This window comes from Triplophysa dalaica, chromosome 25, assembly GCF_015846415.1.
Source record: "Triplophysa dalaica isolate WHDGS20190420 chromosome 25, ASM1584641v1, whole genome shotgun sequence".
In the NCBI taxonomy this organism is placed as follows: domain Eukaryota; kingdom Metazoa; phylum Chordata; class Actinopteri; order Cypriniformes; family Nemacheilidae; genus Triplophysa; species Triplophysa dalaica.
Window position 1 is genome coordinate 3,216,283 of NC_079566.1, and position 23,924 is coordinate 3,240,206.

At 38.1% G+C, this 23,924-nt stretch overlaps 1 protein-coding gene across 2 annotated transcripts in view; it reads left to right on the forward strand.

The window, feature by feature from the left end:
- Positions 1-23,924, forward strand: part of ptprua (protein tyrosine phosphatase receptor type Ua) — a 177,583-nt gene that overhangs the window by 109,844 nt on the left and 43,815 nt on the right. For both annotated transcript variants that reach the window (XM_056741056.1, XM_056741057.1), the window contains exons 6-13: positions 2,583-2,760; positions 6,164-6,457; positions 9,382-9,705; positions 12,548-12,657; positions 14,453-14,654; positions 16,122-16,224; positions 16,459-16,750; positions 21,848-21,884. In XM_056741056.1, coding sequence (XP_056597034.1) covers positions 2,583-2,760; positions 6,164-6,457; positions 9,382-9,705; positions 12,548-12,657; positions 14,453-14,654; positions 16,122-16,224; positions 16,459-16,750; positions 21,848-21,884 — 1,540 coding nt within the window. The remainder of the gene's footprint in view (positions 1-2,582; positions 2,761-6,163; positions 6,458-9,381; positions 9,706-12,547; positions 12,658-14,452; positions 14,655-16,121; positions 16,225-16,458; positions 16,751-21,847; positions 21,885-23,924) is intronic.

Sequence of the window (23,924 nt, forward strand, 5' to 3'; positions counted from 1 at the left end):
CAGCACAAAGGACTTTATGTTGTAAGGCAATTTACACAATGTGAGGATTAAAGGATTCGTTCAACTGAAGAGAAATTTACCCTAATGTCATATTCCAAACCTGATGTTTCGATCTTAATGAAAAGTGCTGTAGAAAAGCCTACTTAGATATTTATTTATGTACTCTTAAGGAGTAGTTCACTTTCAAAATAAATTTTCATGACAATTTACTCACCCCCATGTCATCCAAGATGTTTATGCATTTTTTTATTTTAGTTGAAAAGAAATGAAGGTTTTTGATGAAAACATTCCAGGATTTTTCTCCATATAGTGACTTCAATGGACTCCAAACGCTTGAAGGTGAAAATGACAGTTTCAGTGCAGCTTCAAAGGACTTTAAACTAGACCAGACCATGAATAAAGGCTTTTCTAGTGAAACCATCGTCCATTTTCTAATAAAAATAAAATGTATATGCTTTATAAACTTTATAAAAGGGCTCGCTTTACTCTGTTCTGCGATGCGCGTTCATGACTTCACAAAATACGTAATAACGTTGAAAAGGTCATGCTTGATGTAGGCGAAAGTACAGTCAGTGTTTACAAGTTGAACATGAAAGTTTTCACCGTAGTATTACATGAAGTCATGAATGCGCATCGTAGAACAGAGCAAGGCGAGCATTTGTGTTTATAAAGCATATGGTTTTCTTTTTGAAAATGAGCGATGGTTTCACTAGATAAGACCTTTATTCATGGTCTGGTGTGGTTTAAAGTCCTTTGAAGCTGCACTGAAACTGTCATTTTGACCTTCAACCGTTTGGAGTCCATTGAATTCCACGAAATGGAGAAAAATCCTGGAATGTTATCATTAAAAACCTTCATTTCTTCTAGACAAAAGAAACAAATACATAAACATCTTGGATGACATGAGGATGAGTAAATGATCATCAACATTATTTTGAAAGTGAACTACTCCTTTAAGCGCCTGGTCGCTGCACGCCACCTATCCCTGATGCACCATTGTGACGTGTCCTGGACTGCGGCTTTAACACTTTAATGTTGTATTAGTCATATAATAATAATGATAATTTTTTTCAGTAGATACACTCTTAGATAATTCCTTCCCTCTCCTTCCATCTCTCCTATATTTGTCATACACTTGTCAATATTAATCATCCTCATGATACATGTATGCATACTCTCTCTCTCTCTCTCTCTCTCTCTCTATCTCTCTCTTTGACACAAGTTGTTGTTGTTGTTTAGCACATGTAAATATTAACACATTCTATGTTTAGCACATGCAAATAGACACACATTCATTATCATATAAAAACAGCACTGACATTGAGCATCACTGGATCACTGACACAAACTGATGTTTTATGTTAGACTGCGTCTGCACATTCTGCTAAGCATCACTAAGGTCATAGAGGTTTAGAATGACATATAGTAAGTGTTAGTGTGATGTCAGTCTTGTAAAAATATTTATTTGAGAGAATTGTTGTTTCATCTTAATTGTTGTTGATTGATTTAGTCCGGATAGAGATCAGATCCACACATATATACACATCTGGCAACATTTCTCTTTCCTGTTTTCCGAGTTCCTGTGTGGAAGACGCGGCTTTGTCCAAACACCTGGTGGAAGTGTGTGCGTGTGTGTGTGTGTGTTAATGGAAAGAAGGAACTGTGTGTTCTGTTCCTGTTCTTTATACAGCATTAGTTTTCTCCACTTGACATCTTTATTTCTCTCTTGTTATTTACACGATATTCAGAGATGCTTAATGAGCTTGAACAATGGAGGTAATAAAAGCTCAGTAAATATAGGCTGCTCGTGTTTTATGTTCCTCCGGACACTATAGAAACGTAAATCAAGGGTGGACAACCTTAGGGATGTTCACGTCATTCACACTAGTAAGTACACTGCAAAAAGACATTCTTACTAAGTGTCTTTGTCTTGTTTTGTAGTATATCTAAACAATCTTAAATCAAAATATGATTACTTGACAAGAAAAGTGACCTATGATCTTTGGTCTTGTTTAATGAAAAATAATACATAAGAATTAAGTAAGTTTATCTGTCCATGGGGTGAGAAAATAAACTTGAATTAGGTTCTTGAGAAACGTCAAACTGAATTCAAGTTTATTATTTCACCCCATGGACAGATTTTTTTGCTCGTTTTTTACCATAACCTTACTTAATTCTTACATTATTTTTCCTAAAACAAGACATAATATCTCTAAATAGGGTGTGACTAAATAGTTCACTTTTCTTCTCAAGTAATTGTATATTGATTTAAGAAGTTTTAGAAACTCCACTAAAAACAAGACAAAAATGCTTAGTAAGAATGTCAGATTTTATAATGTATATATATTTTTTTGAAGAAGCTCTGAGTGTTTGCTCACGAATGGTAAATATTCTGCTACTGAAACAGTATGCAGTTACCATGAAACAACAACAAAAGGTAGATGTTTAAGTTTCCACGACAGTTTCACAACCATCCTGATCAAAAGATCAGTTTAATAAAGCACATGTATGTTTTCTTTATTTTTGTATTGATGTAAACTACTTAAAAAGATCGAGTAAACATTAATTTTCTTACCTTCCAGAGGCGTAATGGCGTTCTCATGTCACCGTACTCAGTGACATCATCAGCAGGTGAACGGCGGTTGGTTGCGTGGTTCCAGGTAGGCGGAGTCCACCGTGGAGAACAGGACCTTTACCGATGCATCACTCAGTCCACATACGGAGCCGCCGTGTCCAACTTTGCTGAACTGATTGTCAGAGGTACGACAGACCGACACATTCGTTTTAATGTGTGTAGAAAACAGACATCAGTATCATCACAACAAAACTTTGTAATCTGCAAATGTAGCATCTCGGGTGATGAATGAGGTCATTGCTAGAGATCTCCACAGTGACTACATCTACAAATTGATAATCTATTAACACAATTATATGCATTGTTTAAAAGTTGAAGGAGTTTAAACGGCTAAACGTGGTACAAATTGTTGAGTAAGATGGTTGCAGTCCCTGCTGCCATGCTAACAGCATCTTCAGTGATTGATGAATCATACTAAGGGATTGTGGGAAATGCAGTATTACACCTGGAATTTGAATGTTTTTTTTGCTTTTTTTTATGTGGGGCCTCAACAGAACCATACATCATATCTTAACATCCTCAGAGCTCATAGTAGATCGTACCGTAGGTCCTTCTAGAAATACGTTATCGCTAAAATCAATTCCTCCGTAGAGAAAATAATCCGATTTTTACGTCCCATTTGTGCTCCATTGCCAGCTTGTGTTCTCAGTGCACAGAATGTTCTGGACACCTGAGCGTGTCTCTCTGATTGACTCCACATCACGTCCCCACGTAAAGATCTCTTCAACACGAGCCAAATCCTCACGAGTGCCATAACCTCTTTGACTGGTGCGCTCGAATGAACCAGCGGCCTGATTATGGTCATATTCACCAATCAGAGACATATCTTAGCCAAAAATATCTAAATTACTGCTGCAATCAGTTATGCAAATGACCGCATGCCGCCTCATTTTGGTGCTGGTACGGATTCTGCTCCCTACGAGTGCCTCTTGTGATGGTGACGTGATGAAAAGAGCCAGTGAATCATGTCAGGTAATGTCACCGAAACTCAGAAAACAACAATAGAAATAATCACTGTTATTGTGTTTTGCTCAGCAGGGATGAATTGTGCACTTCACAATGGCTTCGTCTTTTTCTGCGTCAGTTAGGAACTGTTGAAGTGTGCCACACTTGCGTCATAGCATGAAGAAAAACAGGATCTATTCAAGTCAACTTTATTTATATAGCGCTTTTTACATCTTTCATTGGTTCAAAGCAGCCGTACATCAAACATATTGACTATAAGCAGAACATTTAAAGCACACATTTAAGATAAGGGAGAGAGAAACACATTTCAAATATTAAACAGACTATAAATTCCTAATATTAATTAAGTAAAACTTAAAAATAAATAAAGTGTGTATATATATATATATATATATTTCTATATACTTACAAACTAACACAGTCTGATGGCAAAACACAACTGTTTCCCTATAGATATATACAAGTAGATGCCACAGCAGCTGTGTTTATACGCTTTCCTGTAGCTCAGTGATAAGAGCATTGTGTTAACAACGCAAGGTTGTGGGATTGATCCCAGGGGATTGCAAATACCTATGTAAAATGTATAGGATAAAGCAATGTAAATCTCTTTGAATAAAAGCGTCTGCCAGATACCTAAATGTAAAAGTCTGCTATACATGGGTCGGCCACCATATTGAAACGGTCCGAGCCAGTCTGTAAACTAGTGATGTCTGCGGTTTTCCTGTTGCTGTTGTTTTTTTTCCCGCAGGTTTGGAGTGGAAGGATTTTGTTATAAAGCTGTCAATCTTAACTTTCATTAATAAAATCATCTCAGGTTCTGTTTTTAAACCAGGGATATTATGCCTGTGATGACTGATATTTTACACAAATATGACAACCCTGACAAACTGGTTCGTGAACACTGCAAGAGCAAGCTGACATATGATTATCAAAACTTATTTACTGTTGTGTAAACTCAAACATTATATTTGCTAACACATGACAACAACTTTGTAAAGTTACCTTTTGGTAAAGAAAAAATATGCATATTGGCGCAAAAAAAGAAGGAAATCCTGCTAGTAGTTTCCTCATTGTAAAAGTAATTTAAAAGTAAAAGCAGTTTTATGGGTGAGTCTTCAGTACAGATTATTTTTCGTACGACTTTGCAACCTTATTAAATAGTTGCACATTTCCATGACCAGGTTCTACAATCTGATTTTGGTTCAGTTTTTTTCTATCCAAGCAACTTCATGAAAATCCTGACTGGAAGCTGTAATAAAACTCACGCAATTCAATGAGATTCTTAAAGGTTTTAGGAAGAATTCTGGTTCCAATTTCATTTAATTGAACATGTCATTTTAACTGGATATACATGAGAATTGACCAATCCACTGAAACGAAGTGATTGAACTTAAAGTGTTTTCAAAAACTGTGCCACATTCACCGAATACAACATGTCTATCGAGCGTGTATGATAAATATATGAAAGTAATATTGACAACAATAACAGCATGAACGGAAAAAGTCATCTTTTTCATAATGTTAACCACATAATGGAACAATGCATTCTGGGTACTTTCAAACCCTTGTTTAATGTAAAAATTCAGATTACACATTTTGATTAAAAAAATGTAATTCAACATGCACAAAACACTACATGGATTCCTACTTAAAAAATGCATTGTATATTTTAGTATTGTAGATTTCTCACAGAACATTTCTATATTCTCATTCTCAGCCTCTCTAAAGTTATTGCGTTCATTATCCAATACATATCATTATCATCAGTTCCTATCATCCTCTTGGATTCAGTAATAAAGGTCTCAGAGCAAGGTGAGCTTGTTGGCTCTTCTATTGTGAGGATATTGTCTCTCAGATAATATTTCTTGCAGCATCTCTCATGAGAATGAGCCGATAGTGACCTCTGAGCCGTCTGATGCGCGTTCAGATGTGTTTATCTACATCTGTTCTCTCACTTACACACTGAGTCATGTTTACTTGTCCTGCCGAGATATGATTAACAGCAATTCTGTACCTCAAGTTTTTAATGTGATAATAATATACAGACTGTGTCTCATAGAGAGATGATGACTGTTTTAATATACAGGTGTGATTGATTTCAAGTGCTTTGTGTGACATTTAAATAATAAAAACTCTTCACTTAATTCAATGATTTTATTGTATTTCCTTGAGTTAATTTGAATCTTCTGAAAAATATATAAAAAAAAAGATGTAGAAAAGCTGTTAATAATATTAATATTTTACATAAGATTGTTAAGGGTTCGTCACATGTATTTATAACGTGATATCAATGAAGATGATATTGGGGATTTGTTAACTATAAAGTTTTGAGTAATCATCCAACTGCTTGATTATCATTTATATGCTGCGATTTGCAATTTATATATTTTTGGGTCATCTTTTCCAGGTGTTGTTCTTATTAAATGTTAAATGTTTCATTTATTTTGAGTAAAAAATTCACTTATAATAAGATGTACAACACTACCAATGCTCGTGCTTAACAAGACAAAATAAAGGAATGCATTGACACTTAAAAATGATTTTTCTTTTTCTCTATTTTAGTCCCGCCCACACCGATAGCTCCGCCCCAGCTGCTGCGCTCAGGCCCCACCTACCTGATCATCCAGCTCAACACTAACTCTATAGTAGGCGACGGGCCGGTGATCCGCCGGGAGATCTTGTACAGGGCCAGTCACTCACCCTGGTCCGAAACACACGGAGTCAACTCTCTGACCTATAAAGTCTGGCACCTGGAGCCCGATACAGAATACCGCATCAGCGTTCTACTCACCCGGCCCGGAGAGGGTGGAACCGGCCCACCCGGACCCCCGCTGGTCAGCAGAACCAAGTGTGCAGGTGAGAAGAGGTTTATACTAAAGCTGTGCATTAAATATAATGTCATCTAACTTTGTAGCCGCGATCTGTAATGTAAGTTTTGCCTCTCAAACATACATTCTGTACTTATTACTTACCTCGAAAAACCACTGACATTGAGTGATTTGAAACCTGACCGCCTTGTCCCAAATAAGTGAAAAATGCTTTTGGGTTAAAACAACTATTTCTCTTCTTCATTACAAGTGGACCACGGGGAAAACAAATAACACAAAAATATATGATTTGAACCTTCATGCAGTGAGAAAAACAAGTCCAGTGTTGTGTAGGTAACAGTACATAATCACATTCTCTGAGGAGAATAAGAAGGCTTTGGCCATCACACAAGTGTTTGTGTTGGGCTGGGTGAGGTAAACTGGACCAACTGTGGTATAAAAGTACTTGTGTTATAACCTCCAGTTTGGACTTTGTAATATATCACTGTCAGATGTGCTCTGAGACTCTATTCATCTTGGTCAACAGTCACAGGAGAATACACTTCCTGAACAAACTTTATACCGCATTCGTGTTTCTATGAAGCACACTCAATTATCCACTCAAGTTTGGTATTGATGTAAAGTTTAGAATTACAGCTTTTATGTTGTTCTACTCCCCACAACATCATAACAGCGGTTAGTGATAAAACAAACCACTTTCTTCTTAGCAACAGCCTGCTACAGCGCCTCAGATAAACATCTGCAAAGGACATTTTCTCACTGTTTAGATTTTTTTACACCCTCAGATTACAGAGTTTTAAATAGTTGTATCTTGACCAATTATTGTCCAATCGAAACTAACCATACATCAACGGAAACCGTATTTATTCAGCTTTCAGATGATGTCAAAATCGGCACAAATTTATCCTTTTGAACGGTTTTGTGGTCCAGGGTCACACATGACAAGCAACAATATCTCACTGGAGCTGGAAACATTTCTTTAGGGATTAATAATAGTAACAATAATATATAACCATTTAATAAATAGTGTTGCCACGTAATACATTCATGTCTATATTCACCCCTTTTCATAACTGCGCTGCTAAAAAAAGTACAGTTTACATCTACATTTATGCATTTGGCAGACGCTTTGGATAAACGCGATTTACATTGCTTTATCCTATACATTTTACATAGGTATTTGTAATCCCCTGGGATCGAACCCACAACCTTGTGTTGTTAACGCAATGCTCTTACCCCTGAGCTACAGGAAAGCTACATAGATCAAAAAGATAATATGTTATAAAATGCATCAGAAGTGTGTATAGATTTAGTTTTTTAAAAGTGTGGTCTGTTGTCTGAGAACGGCTCTTTACGTTTATATCGGAGGTCAAACTTCTGTTCTCTGAGGAGTGTGTGTGTGTGTGTGTGTGTGTGTGATATCCAGCCGTTAGGCCATTTCTCATCAGGCCTGTGGGAGTTTTAGTAGATGTGTCTCATTAATTATTGTAATCTGGATGATTTGTCTTGAGGACTCAGGAGGGCAGAGGCAGGGGTCTCACTGCAGGCTCGACTGCCCATTGACCGGAGGCTTTATGTTCAGCTTGTTTGGAATTTGTACACATCACTTCTTGTCTGGAAGTCTGTTTATTTTTATATAAATATATATATATATATATATATATATATATATGTTTATATATTATACTGTATATATATAAATAGTAAGAATATATGCACGCAAAAGCAAATGTCATAAAAGTTGGCTTCATTTTCTCATTAACAACTATAATTTCTCATTCATATCTTTTGGTGTGTCGCACAGTCTGTAGTATAAATACTTGTGAGAGTGACAGACAGGAATTAAAGTGAAAGAAAGTTAATGCATGAAGAACACACAGCAGCTCTACTTACAGCGAGAGAGAGAGAGAGAGAGAGAGAGAGAGAGAGAGAGAGGAAGCACACGATCTATAAAACCTTGGGTCTCAAACTTTTTAGTTTTTCTAAAAGCCCCACTTTGAATAGGGTGAATTAATTTGCGGCCCCCCAAATAAAGAATTATAATCTTAAATTTAGCACTTTATTAAACCATAACATATTCAGCTAGCTTTTTTATTAATAGATTTTTCTGATGTTTGATTGCATAAAATGCATGACAAATTTCTATATATCATAAAATGCCACTAAATCGGTGTCCTCCCTAGATCCATCTTGTGCCCCCCGGGGGCCACGGTCCCCTGTTTGAGAAACACTGCTATTGAAGACGCGTTGTGATGTGTCATTTAGATTCAATGATCAAAGAACTGAATTACTTGCTAAATGTACTTTATCAGTCTCTCTTATGTTTTTTCTTATGTACATTTCTGTATGATTTAAGATGTATTGATCAGGGTTTTTTCAACAAATTATACTAATTCTGTTCACTCTGAGAAGGATTATACTTAATATAAATCTATTCCTTATACAATGTTTTAATCCATGTTTACATTAATTGAATTAAATTTCAAAAATTCAGATGAAAGACTTATTCTTCTCCAATGTCTGTAAAAGTACACATGATCTGATTGAAATTAGGGAACATCTGACTTGTCATTTCTTTCAGAGCACTGTAAATATATAGCACTAAAAGTGGTTCTTGGCTTGTTATCATAGAGGAACCACATTTAGTGCTATAAAGAACCATATTTTGGTGCTTCAATGGTTCTTTGGGATGACTGATATGCTATAGTACCGCTGAAGAACCATACAGGGGCTTAACAGGTTCTTTATACGGAAACTGTGCTATAAAGCAGCTCGGTCACCCCAAATAACCTCTGAAGAACCACGGAAGCACCCAGATATGGTGCTATATAGCACATAAAGGTGTTCCCCTATGATAATCAGCCAAGAATCACTTTTAGTGCTTTATAGCACCATTTCTTTAAGGAGATGATGTTTTTCTTGAGCTGTCTGACCCGTCTGTGTTTCATTCAGAGCCCATGCGTCCTCTCAGGGGTTTGACGGCTACAGAGATTCAGTCCCGTCAGCTTCTGCTTCAGTGGGAGCCGGTGGGGTACAACCTGACGCGCTGTCACACGTACTCTCTGTCGCTGTGCTACCGTTACTCAACCGCCACCGGGGGCGGAGCCGGGGGCAATAACGCCACAGTGAGGGAGTGTCTGTCAGTGGAGAGGAACACCTCCCGCTTCACACTAAGGGATCTGCCACCTTTCCATGCCGTGCACGTCAGGCTGGCGCTCACCAATCCAGAGGGCAAGAAAGAGAGCCGAGAGGTGACCTTCCAGACAGAAGAGGACAGTGAGTACACGCTCTTCTTTTTCTTTCTTCATGGGACAGTACGTGACGTTTGGGAGCGAGGGCTTGTGGGACAGATTCAAACATGTTTTTTTTAGTTCTGCTGAATAATATATATATTTATCATCAGTTAAGTGTGCTCACCACTGTGGATTCAAGTACAACATTTGTTTTTAAGCGCAAAAGATCACGTTTTCATTTGTTTTATTATTTACAGAATAACAGGGATAACAGGTTCATTTGATGTAGCCAGAAGAATTGTGTTGGATGAAGTCAGGCTGCTGTTTATGTACAGTGACCAAAAGTGATGCTCAAAAATGGACATCTAGAACTTTAGCTTTCTAAAGAGGCTGTTTCATTAAATCAGAACATCTTTATGCTTATTTAGACCATTCTTTTTTGTGATCTCATGTTAAAGCAGTTTATGCATTGATCTGGCATGCTTTTATTTCGTTTAATGAGCACGTGAGCAGAAATATAAGCAATTATGTGGCTATTGGAGTGGATTTGTGGGATACACCTCATAGAGCTGCAGAGATAAATGTGTTTATGACCCTCCTGACAGTCTGTTTATAAAAGACGATCGAGTGAAACTGTTAACAGTCACACAGGCTCAGTACCACTGAACACATGCTTGTTTACACCGCTCCATTCTTACTACATGCTTTTACTGTCAAGAACATATTTCACGTTGACAAACTAGATCAAGTTCACTTTATTTGTATAGCGCATTTACCACAGCCCCCAGGCTGACCAAAGTGCTTTACACAAGAGCAAGAATTCAAATATATACATAGATACAGACCAGACAAATCTGTAACAACCCCAATTATAATCCCACATTTTAATAGTCAGAAGACACTAAAGAATTTAGATAAGATTTACGCAAAGACTTAAAAGCAGACAAAGTGGATGCCATCTTGATCACTAAAGGTTGGGCGGTCCACAATCATGGCCCTGAACACACACGTTCCAAACCCTTGAGGATCTTGAAATTGACCCATCCTCTTGCTCAGGGCTTGTATACTTTGAGCTCCCATTCGGACTGAAAACAATGACCTCAGTCTTGTCTTCATTTCGGAAGAGGAAATTGGAGGAAACTCCTCCGAACTATGCAAAAGAGAGGTAAAAACAGTGAAGTTATTTCTTAGATTTGAGTGGCGTCTGCATAAAAATGGAAAGACTACATGTCCTCCTGGAGGTTTAAGCATCAGGCATCAATATTAGATCCTTGTTTTTGATTTACTGTAGATATTTAGATAAGGTTCGGATTATTGCTCTAGACCAGTAAGGGAAATGTAGTTAAGATAGTAAAAAAGCAGAATGTAGTGGAATGATCATTTGTAGATGTTTGATGGTATTTTCAGCCTGATGTATGTTGGTTGGTCAAGAATTTAGTTTCTAGTTCATTTAGCTTAAAAACTCTTGCGCTAAGAGTTAACACCGAACCAAATCAAACGTGTGCCAATTTTCACATCATTTTACCAAATGGAGTTGCCATAGACCCCTATAATACTAACACACAGTCGCTCCTTTCACACCTTCACATGTATGCACATCCCATAATAACAGCATTATAAACACCAACATTTTCACCTCCGTAGAAGAAACACATCACTACACTTATTTTCTGCACGTTGTTGGTAAAGTTTCCCAAGTTTGTTGAAACTTGCATTTACCCAGCAGTGTTTTTGTTCACGGGTCAGTACTCATAACCCATTCATCTTTGCTTAGGCATGCATTTATCTGGGCAATTATGATGTGGTGACCGCACCAGAGCCCGGTGTGCCCGCAGCGCTCCAACCCCAATTATAGCAACAACACAAATATTGACTCTCGGAATACAGCGTCTCGGCGTAATTAAATGGAAGATCATACTTTCAAATGAAAGTGTATGAAAAATTAATAAGCTGAAGCCACCAACGAAATGAAATAAAGATTTTTGCTTATTTCTGTTTTTTCGCGGAAGGCGCATTCTCATGCAAATACGTTAAGATTAAACCCTCGGAGGTCAAGAGAAAACCTTCGCATCTGAAAATGAAACGCCGCTCAAGATGAATGCTTTCCATTTATCATTTTCATAAATTGAAAAGGTTCTTTCTGCTGCTTTATTTATTTATTTATTTCAGTGTTCTATCGCTTGTAGTTTTTTTTCCATACAGCGATAATGCTTGTTTGTGTCTGATGTGTTTGGTTAATTGAAAACAACATTAATAAACGCAAATGTGGTGAATCAATTCATTCTGCAACTATTGTTGAATAACATTTGGGTAGAGAGTTGTTGAAGGTGCACTCCATAATAAAAAACTCATAGGTTGGGGGGGTTGCTTTTGATGCTATTGTCATATCAGCCCCTAAAAAACAAACAACCGGAAGGTCTTGGATTGAAATATTCATCGACCACATACTGTATGGCGGTAGCTATATGGTTTTCTACAATATTGGATAGTGTTGCAAGCTAGATGTGAACCTGCGACGCCTCTCTGAGCACCACTTTGAGTCTGAACTCCTACACTCAGCAGGTGTTAATAACATGACTTCTGTAGTCACGCTGAATTGTTTTGGCTTGGATAAGATACATCTCTCTCCGTCTCGCAATGCACCCTATTTTTGTTCCTCCGCATGTTAGTAAAGAAGACAAATAGGCTGTCATGCGTCTAACCGCTGTGCTCAGATATGAGATGAGTCTGCGGGCTTCCAGGACATCAAACCATCATTCTAACCTCAGCTTTATATCTTCTTTCACCTCCGCCCGTTGCTTTATGGCCTTCTTTGCCATTTCTGCTATGATGCTACGTGTATTGCAGTATCATCGCTCTGACCATACGTGTCTCATCTCTTGCAGTCCCAGGAGGCATTGCACCAGAGTCTTTAACCTTCACGCCATTGGATGATATGATCTTTTTGAAGTGGGAGGAGCCTTTGGAGCCCAACGGTCTGATCATGCAGTATGAGGTATGTGTGTGTCGTCATCACAATGACATGAAGCTAACATCACACAGAGGTTCATTTACACACATCTAAAAAAAGATTTCAATAGGTTCAATAGGTGAAAAAGGTTTAGTTTCAAAGATCTTCAGTGAATTCAAGCGCACTTCTAAGAAGCCAGTTTCTGCCAGAAAATGTCATTCTGTAAACCTAATATTGATATTTGAAGTCATTGATTCAATGAAACAATTCAAAGTCAGTGATTCTAGGAACCTCCAAAACCAGAAAAGAAATGGCACACATTGAGGAGCTACAACTATTGTAAGATTATAGATGAATTATGTGTCAGACTATACGTTTCTTTCCGACGAGTCTTTACCGATGCGCAATGTTTTTTTTGCTTGCTGTCGCATCAGCATCAGTTATCATTTACCAGCATTTATCTTTTATCATGTTGTTGTGGTATCGCTTGAGAAAACACCGTAAAGGCTACTGTATTGTTATCATAGCTCCACATAGCAGCGCAAATATCACTTTTTGCCACGTTTGAAAGTTTTGCACAGAACAGCGTCTGTGCTCCTATTGTCTGTGATGGCAAAATTTAGCCAATACTTGTGTTATTAATAAGCCTACCTTATATTTTTGGATGCCGATTTACAATTAGATGAAGTTCATTAAACACCCCAGAAACGTTTGTGTTGTAGCCATACGATTTCAGTAGAAATGGGATTTCTATCTCTCAATTTTCCATGCCCATCTCCCTTCAGTCTCCAGGTGTTCTCATGCTAATCGTGTTCTGGTTTGTTCTTCAGGCTTCAATTAGTCAAAGCGCAAACATTATAATTGCTTATTTGCCTCACAGTGACTGTCGGGTGGGGCAATTGTGCTCAGACCGGTAATATTTCATTGCCTCACGCCACTTCAATTACTTCAAGCTGTCAGAATATAGTCACGTCTGCCGGTTGAGGAGTGTTGACATGCGCTCTTTTGTTCCGTCTGGAGTTTTCGTAATGATTTACTCAGTGGTAAGCTTTATGTTCAGTGTATAGTTGTTGAAGCTGATGAGTCTTGTGGGGAGCAAATAGAGACGGCTGAAATCATTCCAGATGAAAAGTCATTCAAATCAAAGTCTTATCTGCGCTGCCGAGGCAACATTGAGCTATTTTAGTGATGATGAGTTCATTGACAACCTACTGGTATACCATTTAGACTTATTATAGTTATTCTGAGATCACAGTGTTTAACTCCTAGACTTAATATATTTCCACGCAAAGTGTTTCTTGAGAAAAAAACATGTTCTTTTGGGTTCTTCGATGGCATAGCTCCATTTGCACCTTTATTTGTAAGAGTTCGAGGATGTATTAGTGCTGGTAATACACGCTGGTTATTTGATATGTTTAATATAAAGTGACCTTTTCAAGCTGTTGTGGTGGGGAGTTAGACAGATACAGAGGAATTACAGCTGACATTTATCTAAAAATAAAAATACACATGAAAAGGGAAAGTGTCGCTATAATAAAAGAGACAGGGTGAGAAAGACAGTATATGTGTATTGTTAGTATTATCTGAGCATCAAATATAATGTACAAAGTACATACTGTCGATTTTTATTGATGCAGAACATCAAATTTGAGCAGACTCTCAGATCAAATGCAATTTTGGATTGTAGTTAACAGATTTCATTGAACCGATAAAAGAGAGAAAACCAGGAAATTATGAATTATATAGAATACAGTACATGGTACTTCTTCACATCACACCAACATTATTTCTCCATCAGCTTAAATGTAATAAAGTATGACATCATGTCTTGTGTTTTTAGATCAGCTACCAAAGCATTGAGTCATCAGACCCTGGCATTAATGTTCCTGGCCCACGCCGCACCGTCTCTAAACTGAAGAACGAGACATATCACATGTTCTCTGGACTTCACCCGGGGACCACCTACCTGGTGTCTGTTCGCGCCCGCACGGCCAAGGGCTTCGGCCAGACCGCCCTTACCGAAATCACCACCAACATCTCAGGTGAGAGAATCCTAATGGCCAACACGACGCTTGGAAACGCAATGAAAGTTGACGTTTTCTGTATTTCTTATCTTACGTTCTTCACTTAATGGGCTTGGCTTTTATCAGGGAAATGAATATTAGATGCCCGAAAGGGCTTTTTAATTGGTTTAGGATTTATGCAGACTTTATTTGGACTTCATTTAGACTTAATCTGAGCGGGGCAAAAGCCACTCTTTGGGTGAGATTGACTCTTAAATTATTGATATTAAGGTCCTCTGAATCTTAGGTCGACAGACTGAACGTAAACTAGTGTACTAGTGTAAACTGAAGTGGGAATTAGAAATTTCGAGAATTTTTTGAAGAACAGACGTCAGTATTGTCAAGTATTGTTTACATCGTAGCATATTTACAATTACAGTTACTATAAATTTGCACCTAAAACTATTTCTATATGAATACACACTTTAAAGCGATGCTGAGGGTATAGTACCGTCAGACACCGCTGCACACAGGGCTGCAAAACCTTCTCCTCTTCCTCGTGTTTATTCATGCGTGCATTTCTTTTAAGGCGCGAAACTTTGTTCCCATAAGTATATCAATCGTGCCATCCCACATGCCTGCACGAAACAAATCCAGCAGTATCGCTGTGATGTCAGCGCTCACAATCGCTCTACTCCAGATTTTCTGCTTGTTTCGCTGTTCTGAAGGCTGAGACATTGACCTGTTTCCGTGTACTGCCGCGCTAATTGACTTCCGATAATAAGCGGGGAACGGGAGCGGAGCTCGTGTTCTGTTCTTGATCCCATGAGACTTTAGAAAAGAGTGTAGATCGCTCTTATCCGCCTCCAGTGCGGTGTTTTCATTGCACTTGTCTAGGGCGGGTTCGGAAAGGCCTCTGTGGAGTAACAGTTTCATTTCTGTGGAAAACCAAGACTAATTTGAAGGATGTGTGTGTTTGTGTGCTCCATGCGGATGACTGTGTATGATGCTGTTTTGCAAGTCTGCATCTCTTTAGTCTCAGCCTCAGCCCATGGACGTTGGCTATTCATCTGGTGCATAAGTCACATTTTTCTGTAAACACTTCCACACGTTCGAAGTCGTCATCTGATTGGTTAAATTTCACAGGGTTTCTGGGAGACGTAGCTTATCGCGCTCTTCAACAGTCTGGAAATATCGCAAAGCCCTCTGATCTAAGAAGTAAGCTGTGGTGTTTACAACGTTTGCTATAAGAATTCGGCAGCCTCCGAAATGTTTGCGTGGTTTACGGCATAAACTTATAATCATATTGTTGAGGTTAACTTTTGACACGTTCATGAATGTACACCGATTTGTTACTGCGGGGACATTTCCACGCCTCTAAACATGACGCGGCACAAAACCAAACGTGATTGGCCTTGTCCAAAGAAAGTGGCGATACGTTCTGGCTACGCGAGACTAGAATGTCTTTACATTTCTCAGTTTGCTTCTGTTCCTATTTTGTCTCAGCTCCTTCCTTTGACTATGAGGACATCCCCTCTCAACTGAGTGAATCTGAGAGCACCATCACGGTTCTTCTGCGTCCGGCCCTGGGAAGAGGAGCTCCTGTGAGGTAACAGATGATGTCATACGAATAGTATGATCTGTATTGGCAGAAGTGAGAAAGCGTACGTTTGAATGTTTATATCATCCTAAAGTAATTTTTGTTGTTGTCTCGGAGCACACCCACTTAAGGCTTGCAAAAAACGTTCCAATCGGATACAATCCTTTTATGAATGTATTATATAGTATATACTGTAGTGTCCAGCGGTTAGATGTGTCAAAGGCTCCGTGTCCTCCTGTGCAGCACATATCATGTGGTGGTGGTGGAGAAAGATGGCTCCAGGCAGGTGAGGAGGCGGGAGTTGGGTCACCTGGAGTGTTACCCTTCACCGTCCTCTCACGGCGAGTCTTCGGGTGGCGGAGCGAGTGGCACACCTACTCATTACTACGCCGCTGAACTCCCTCCCAGCAGCCTGCCTGAGGCCACACCTTTCACCGTCGGCGATAACCACACCTACAACGGCTACTGGAACACACCGTTAGACCCCAGCAAGAACTATCTCATCTACTTCCAGGCCTCCAGTAACTTCAGAGGGGTGAGTCACATCATCCACCCAACATGCCTTTCTTGTGTCTCTGTCTCACATTTGGTTAATGATACAAAAGAGAAGTCAACGTGTTGTACACGGGTGTATTTTCAGAACCAGGTTAGGCCAAACACACAAAGTGCCAGAGCATGTAACACTTAGCCATAAGTGTTACATGCTCTGAAGGTCTGAGCATGTACATTTAGCCATAATCTTGCACGCCTTCTTTACATTACACGTCACATTTCTGCTGTGTCTCTGTTCATTGGACAACCTTCTACCCATTGAGAGAATTACAGTAGTCAACTCTCACATCTTCATATCCTTCACACTCGGGCAGGGGATGCAATATACTTGCTGCGCTCGGAAAGATTCATTTGAGGTTTTCATATAAGAAACTTTCATTTGTTGCCACACATCATTAATTCTTCATAGGCTACAGCGGGATGGTTCAAGGATTGAAACTTCAGTCTGTTCCTAATCTCTTCCGATTTATTCCTTAAAGAGATACCCCACGCAAAAATGAAAATTCAGTCATGATTTATCCAACCTTAAGTAGTTACAGACCTGTTAAAATGTCTTTGTTCAGTTGAAAACATATTTGGAAGAAGGTTAAATATCAACATAAATATGGCATAAAAATGGGAGTCAAAGGTTCCCCAGAACTGTTTGTTTTGCTAAATTCTTTAAAATATCTTTAACACAACACAACACAAACATAAAAAATACAATCATTTGGTAGTCAATTGTGCCCCAGAAATGTCAGTTTCAATTTTTTTTCCAAATATCTATCGTTGTGTTCAACAGAACCAAAAAATGTATACAGATTTGGTTTGGTTCTTAAGGTTTGTTGGACCAGTAGGTAATTGTATTGTAAATTATTTTCTATAGTTTAAACAAACAACAATCATTTGCTGAAATATAGAGGGAAGCCATCCAACAAAATCAGATGCATGGGTTCTGAAAAGATTTCATTGTTATGAAGAAACCAAGATGGTTGTTCATTAGATCTTGCACAGAAATTAGCACATTGAATATCACCCAAAATTATGAATCCCTTCACCAATTACTCCGAAAATGAAAATGCTGTCATCATTTCCTCACATTCGAGTCGTTTCAAATCTGTATGAATGTCTTTGTTCTGATGAACACAGAGAAAGATATTTGAAAGAATGCTCATAACCAGACAGATTTCAACACCCATTGACTCCCATAGTAGGATCGATACAATGGAAGTCAAAAGTTCTCCAGAACTGTTTGCTGTCCAACATTCTTTAAAATGTCTTTTGTGTTCATCAGAACACAGAAAAAAAGATAAAGTGATTATTCCTAATATGGGAGTCAATGGGGGTCAAAATCTGTCTGGTTATAAGCATTCTTCCAAATATCTTTCTCTGTGTTCATCACATTCATACAGATTAGGAACAACTCTCAAATATATTATATAAGATTTGACATCTATTTTGAAGAACATTAGGAACCAAACAACATTTAACTCCTTTGACTTCCAAAACCACTTTTCTCAGAAATATCTTCACAGATTCATAAATGGGTTTGAAATGACCTGAGGATGAATAAATGATGATCACGTTTTTTGTTGAACTACCTCTTTAATTTGTTTAGTTTTTTATATATTTTGTAGAAAAGTGTTGCTGTCAATATAAACCACTTGACTCTGGTTTTAGTCCATTCAGGCGATCTAGGTCACCTTTCAGAGAAGGTATTGTATTCATTGATAGGATTGTGTTAAAATCCCTCTTCTAATGGGCAGTAATGAACATGTGATAGGTGACAGACTGTAACGTTTACCACTCAACACCTGACACTCGCCATTCAAAGTGAATTTATTGAAGCACAAGATGAATCAAATGTATTCAGGTTATTGTTAATGGGACCCACACGCATTACCATTTCAATCAGACTAAATGAATCTTTTAAACATGAACACCACTGATGGTTTTTATTTGGACTTTTATTCTTGATAATGAGTTGCTGGTTCATGAAGTGCTTTCACACTGGCCTGAATTTAAAGCACAATTACTCTGACAAAAGCTGCTTAGTGAATCCTGGTGTGGGGGGCTTAGTTTTGGAATAAAATGAAGATAAATTGTCGTGTTTTCTTTTTTTCAAGGCAAGCATGTTTTGCTCATATTTAAGGTTGGGTATTTGAACAAACCTCCATTAGGTATTAAGCCCTGCATACATTTACAGTGACTTCCACCAGAAGCCAAATGTTTTCTTCTTCTAAAAGATAAATGCAGTGACCGTCCATCCCACCAACCCGTAACAGTAAATCACATTAACGGATCTGACAGATAAACACGTTTGTATCCTGAATATTGGCTGTATTGAGTCGTGGAAAATATCTGGGCAGTGCTGCGTGTAACAACCCCTGGTAAACCAATATAAAACGTGAGCCGCATAATATCGTCTCATCTGAAACCATTATTTTTACAGCTGGTCTTCAGCATCACCCCAGAGCCCAGTAACCTGTACAGAACACGGCAGGACACGCTTAAAGGACGTGTTGGACATCTGTGTTAATGTTGTCACATCTGCCCTGGTGAACGATGGCCGCGAGACGAGGAAACAACACGAAGCAGATTTTCAATTAAAAAGGCAATTTAACAGCAGTTTAGGGGAGAAAGGTCTCAACTCAAATCTAGGTCGAGCCATTTGCATAATTGTCCTGTGAAGTCACAATTTGCATCTGTAAATCTTTATTTGCTAATGTTTCTATAGCTCACGCTCTGTGTGGCCCAATATTTAATGGGGAGGGATTACACTGCAAAAGAAAGACTTTGTTACTAAGCAGTTTTGTCTGGTTTTATGAAAAATTATGTAAGAAGTGAGCAAGAAAACAAGCAAAAATAATAGGTGAGAAAACATAAACTTGAATTTGGTACTTTTTCTCACCTAGGACTGATTTTTTTGCTTGTTTTTAGCATAAACATACTTTATTCTTATGTTATTTTTCATAAAACAAGACCAAATATCTTCGGTCACTTTTCTTTCAAATAATTATATTTTGATTTAAGAATGTTTATATAGTTGTACTACAAAAGAAAACAAAAGCCACTTTTTTTGCAGTGTGTACATTAAACAGTTCTTGCTTTTTCTGTCTTCTTGGATGTGTTCTTTTAGCCAGATTCTAACATGGCATAACATGCATCTCTTGTGGCGGGGGCAATCCCAGAATGCACTGCATTCAGCTTAGAACAAAACAAATTCATCTCAGATGTCGGACAAAGTGAGAGGAATGATGACTTAAACAATAGGCCCTTTCACACATCCGATCTTTACTGGTAAATTGCCAGAAAATTGCAGTTAACAGATTGTGTTTGAACAGAACCTTTCCGGTAAATAAGTACTCCCAATTTACCAGGAATAGGAGTTGTAAGATTACCGGCAAATTACCAGTATGAGGCGCTTTGTGAATAAAGAACGTATGACGCGCTTTTTTTTCTCATGTCTGGTATATATCATGTCATATAGTTTAGTTCCGTTTTTATCAGTTCTATCTCCCTGTTGAAACACAAAGTTAGGATGAAAAAAATATATAAAATTACCCGAGAAAAGAAATGGTATGACACAAAGCAAAAGCTGTTATACTTCCCTCGAGTTTAAGGCTGCTTGTGCATCATCACAGTCATCAGCATACATGCAGATTCCGGCGACAAAACATAAAAGGATCCAACTGTGGTCACAGACACAAACGCAAGAAAAATAAAGAACAGAAGCCGGCAGGGGAGTTTTCACATCTCCCCGTCGTCTTCCGGACATGTCTCCTTACACATGCGCAGATCTTTATTGCCGTGAATAGCCCAAGAGTTTTTTTTACGCTTTCAAGTTTCTTTATGAAGTTTAACATGCTTAATACGAAAATCACATCATTTTTTAACCATTGATGGTACTCACATAATAAACAAAAAAATATTTTCACACATTTATGCTATTTTGTATTATTACTTGTACACATAGTTGACACATAACAGTTACTAAAAATGTGTCGTCCAAGACTTCATAAGTGTACATTTGATAGTTTTAGTCTTTTATGACCAACCAAGTTCCAGACGTGGTCACCTGTCATCCATTCATCACACCTTCGCAGACATTTCTAGAATTTTCTGAGAGTGGCAATTGGAAAATAATTTTTAAAATATGTGAAAATTTGTTTATGTTTCACATTTTGGAAACATGTTTATTTGAAATTTGAAATGTACCGATATATCGTAAGGAATAATTTAAGCTGAACATTTACTTGAGCTAAATATACACTAAACATTGATGTTACATGAAAATAAATATTACCACAATAATAAGCACCACACAATTGTACAAGAACTATAAAAAGCTTGAGCGAAATAACAATTTGTTACTCTGTGTAATTCATTCAACAATAAAAAAGAAAAAACAAAAACAAGCTAACATGTAATTGTTGTACCCAATATTTCTCTGTGTTGTTCAATTTGAGGTTTATCAGAGCATCATGTTGTTTTAGGCAAACGTATATGAAGATCTCTTCAGACATCTTGGAACAGTCATCATTTCAGCGGCTCACAGTAAAAGTCAATGAGTTGTGCACTCTCTGGTTATAAAAATCGCTGGGATTTAAGTTCAAAAACATGGGAGAATGTGTTGATTTGTGTTTTGTAAATACTCAATATGGCTTGTTTTTAAAACAATGGTCACTTTTTTAATGTTGTGTTAACTAACGCCTTGTTATTTTGTGTTAGTTTAGCAATTATGATGTTTTGTTCTCCGCAACAGCACAAAACATTTGATATTCTTTATTATCACTCATTAGTCTCAGTTATTACTGTCCAATTTGGTGGACGGTTCACGTAGAGCAGCCCACAGCGGCCTAGAGCATTCTAAATGGGTTTTCATTTCAGCTGGGGTGTTACCAGGCACTGCAGGACCTTCACGTCTAACTAACGTTCCTATTCATTTGCTAGTAAATGTCATCAAAGTGAACATTTCTATTTATTTCTTGCTGCCTGTGGGATCGCTAGTCACATATTCAGATAAATCAAACACACGTGCTCTCTCTCTTAGCCTCAGATAGCCCTGATAACTTACATCCACTCTGTGTTTTGTCCTCAGGAGACCCGGATTAACTGCATTCGGATCGCTCGTAAAGGTAATTCATTCTTTATCTAGACTGTTTACACACTGCAGGGCATGTCTCATTGACAGAGCACATACATCAACGCTAACCGAACGTCCCCGTTGCTCTCTCACTCGCACTTTATCGGGAGATGAATTCCTATTTGTTATCTTAACGTGGCACTCTCGCTAAACGCAATCGCTGATGCTTTCAATTCACCTAGTATTATAATGCACATTACCCGAGCATTTCTCATTCGAGTCCAACACGGTGTGCCCATAAAAGTGAAATAGGTGGCCGAAAACAAGAGAAAATGAGAAAAAGCAACAAGCGAGATAAAGGAAGAAAGACGCTGATTGGAGCAAAGCGTCGTGTGCTGCCTACATAGGCTGTATTTGAAGCATCATAGGCAAGCTCCTTATATAAAGAATTTGATAAATTTTAAAGCTATGCGAAAAGAATCCATCGTTATTTCTAAATCTGTTCATGTATTTTACAGCAGTGGTTCTCAAACTGGGGGGGCCCCAAGACGGATCCAGGGGGGCCCGCAGATTTTGTGGCATTTTCAAGTATAGAAATTTGTCATAGATTTTATGCAATCAAACATCAGAAAAATAAGACCAGCACCCAAAGGAATTAATGTTCCAGCAATGTATAACTGAATCTGTTTTTGGTTCGAATACTATTCCAACCTTATGATTTTAATCTTTATTTTCGGGGTGGGGGACGCGCAAATCCATGCACTCTACAAAAAGTTTGAGAACCACTGTCCTACAGTATTTTAATTCACTACAAAAACATTATTTTACACAAAGTTTCCAATATCAAGTTCCTTATATTTGATTAATTGGAAAATCGTTTCGTTCAGTTCAACTGTGAATCTCTATGAAGTATTTAAATGAAACCACACACCGAGCACACTACTATCCTGTCCTGCCTGCTGAGCGTCTCGCTTTACTGTACCTGTCATAAAAGGTTCTTTCTGTATTTATTTAGCCTGACAACAGAGGATGTTGTAATTAACATTCCCGCTGCAGATGGCATAATGATGATGCGCTTCCATTTCTGTGATTTTTCAAATGGCAATTTCTGAGGTTGGAGACACCGCAGGGGCTCAGACTAATCGAGAGGGAGATTTCATGCTGTTCACTGGACCCGTTTGGAAATTGACTGCATTCACACAGAGAGAAAATGGAGACAGAGACCCAGAAGACCACAGGGGCACATTTAAAATGGCCGCGAGATTCACTTCACGACTTCCTCAAATTTGCGGCCAAAACACACCGCAATGATTTGCTCTGCCTAAATATCAAATGTGGATGTAATGAAGTCGAAATCTGCTCCTCGTAAACCGTTTGGTCTTGCTAGTCGCTCTTACCAAACAAAGACTGTTAGTCTCGCAAGCCAAAGTTTGCATTACATCTGCCACATATATGATATTGCGTCCAAGAAATGTTCATTGGCTTATGAAGGGTGCATCTGTCGGATGCGTTAAACCATCCGCCACTGATTGTTTGTACTCCACGTTTAGAAGTTGTAACAGACTAGCGTGGAGAAAAAACTTTTGGTGAACATACAAGCTGACTTTGTGTTAATTTACAACTCGTCTTTTAAAGATATTCAATCATTTTTACAGACAAAGGCAGAATTAATTTCTTTATGATGATCGCCTATTGCATATCAGGTCTAGCAGATGAATTATAACTATCAAGAATACTTAAAGGTAATACTTAAAGAGAATCTTTTGAAATGCAATATTATAACCACAACTGTGTGTTCAGAGGTGTATAAAGACCTTACCAAAGAAGCCTTATGTTTTTAAGTTTTTGTTGGTTCAATTTAAATAATGTCACCTGGTTACATGAACATTTTGAGTTAATTGGACTTCTTTAAGTTGAATTAACTCGAAGCAATCAACTTATTTTTTATATAAGTAACTGCATATTTCGTACAGTGCTGGTGAATGGGAACCTGGTGTCTGTTTTTTAACACAAACAACTGAAGGATGCTCTGATGGGAACAGATTTAAAATCTAGTCAATTTGGGACATTTATCTCCAGGTCTTTGTGTACT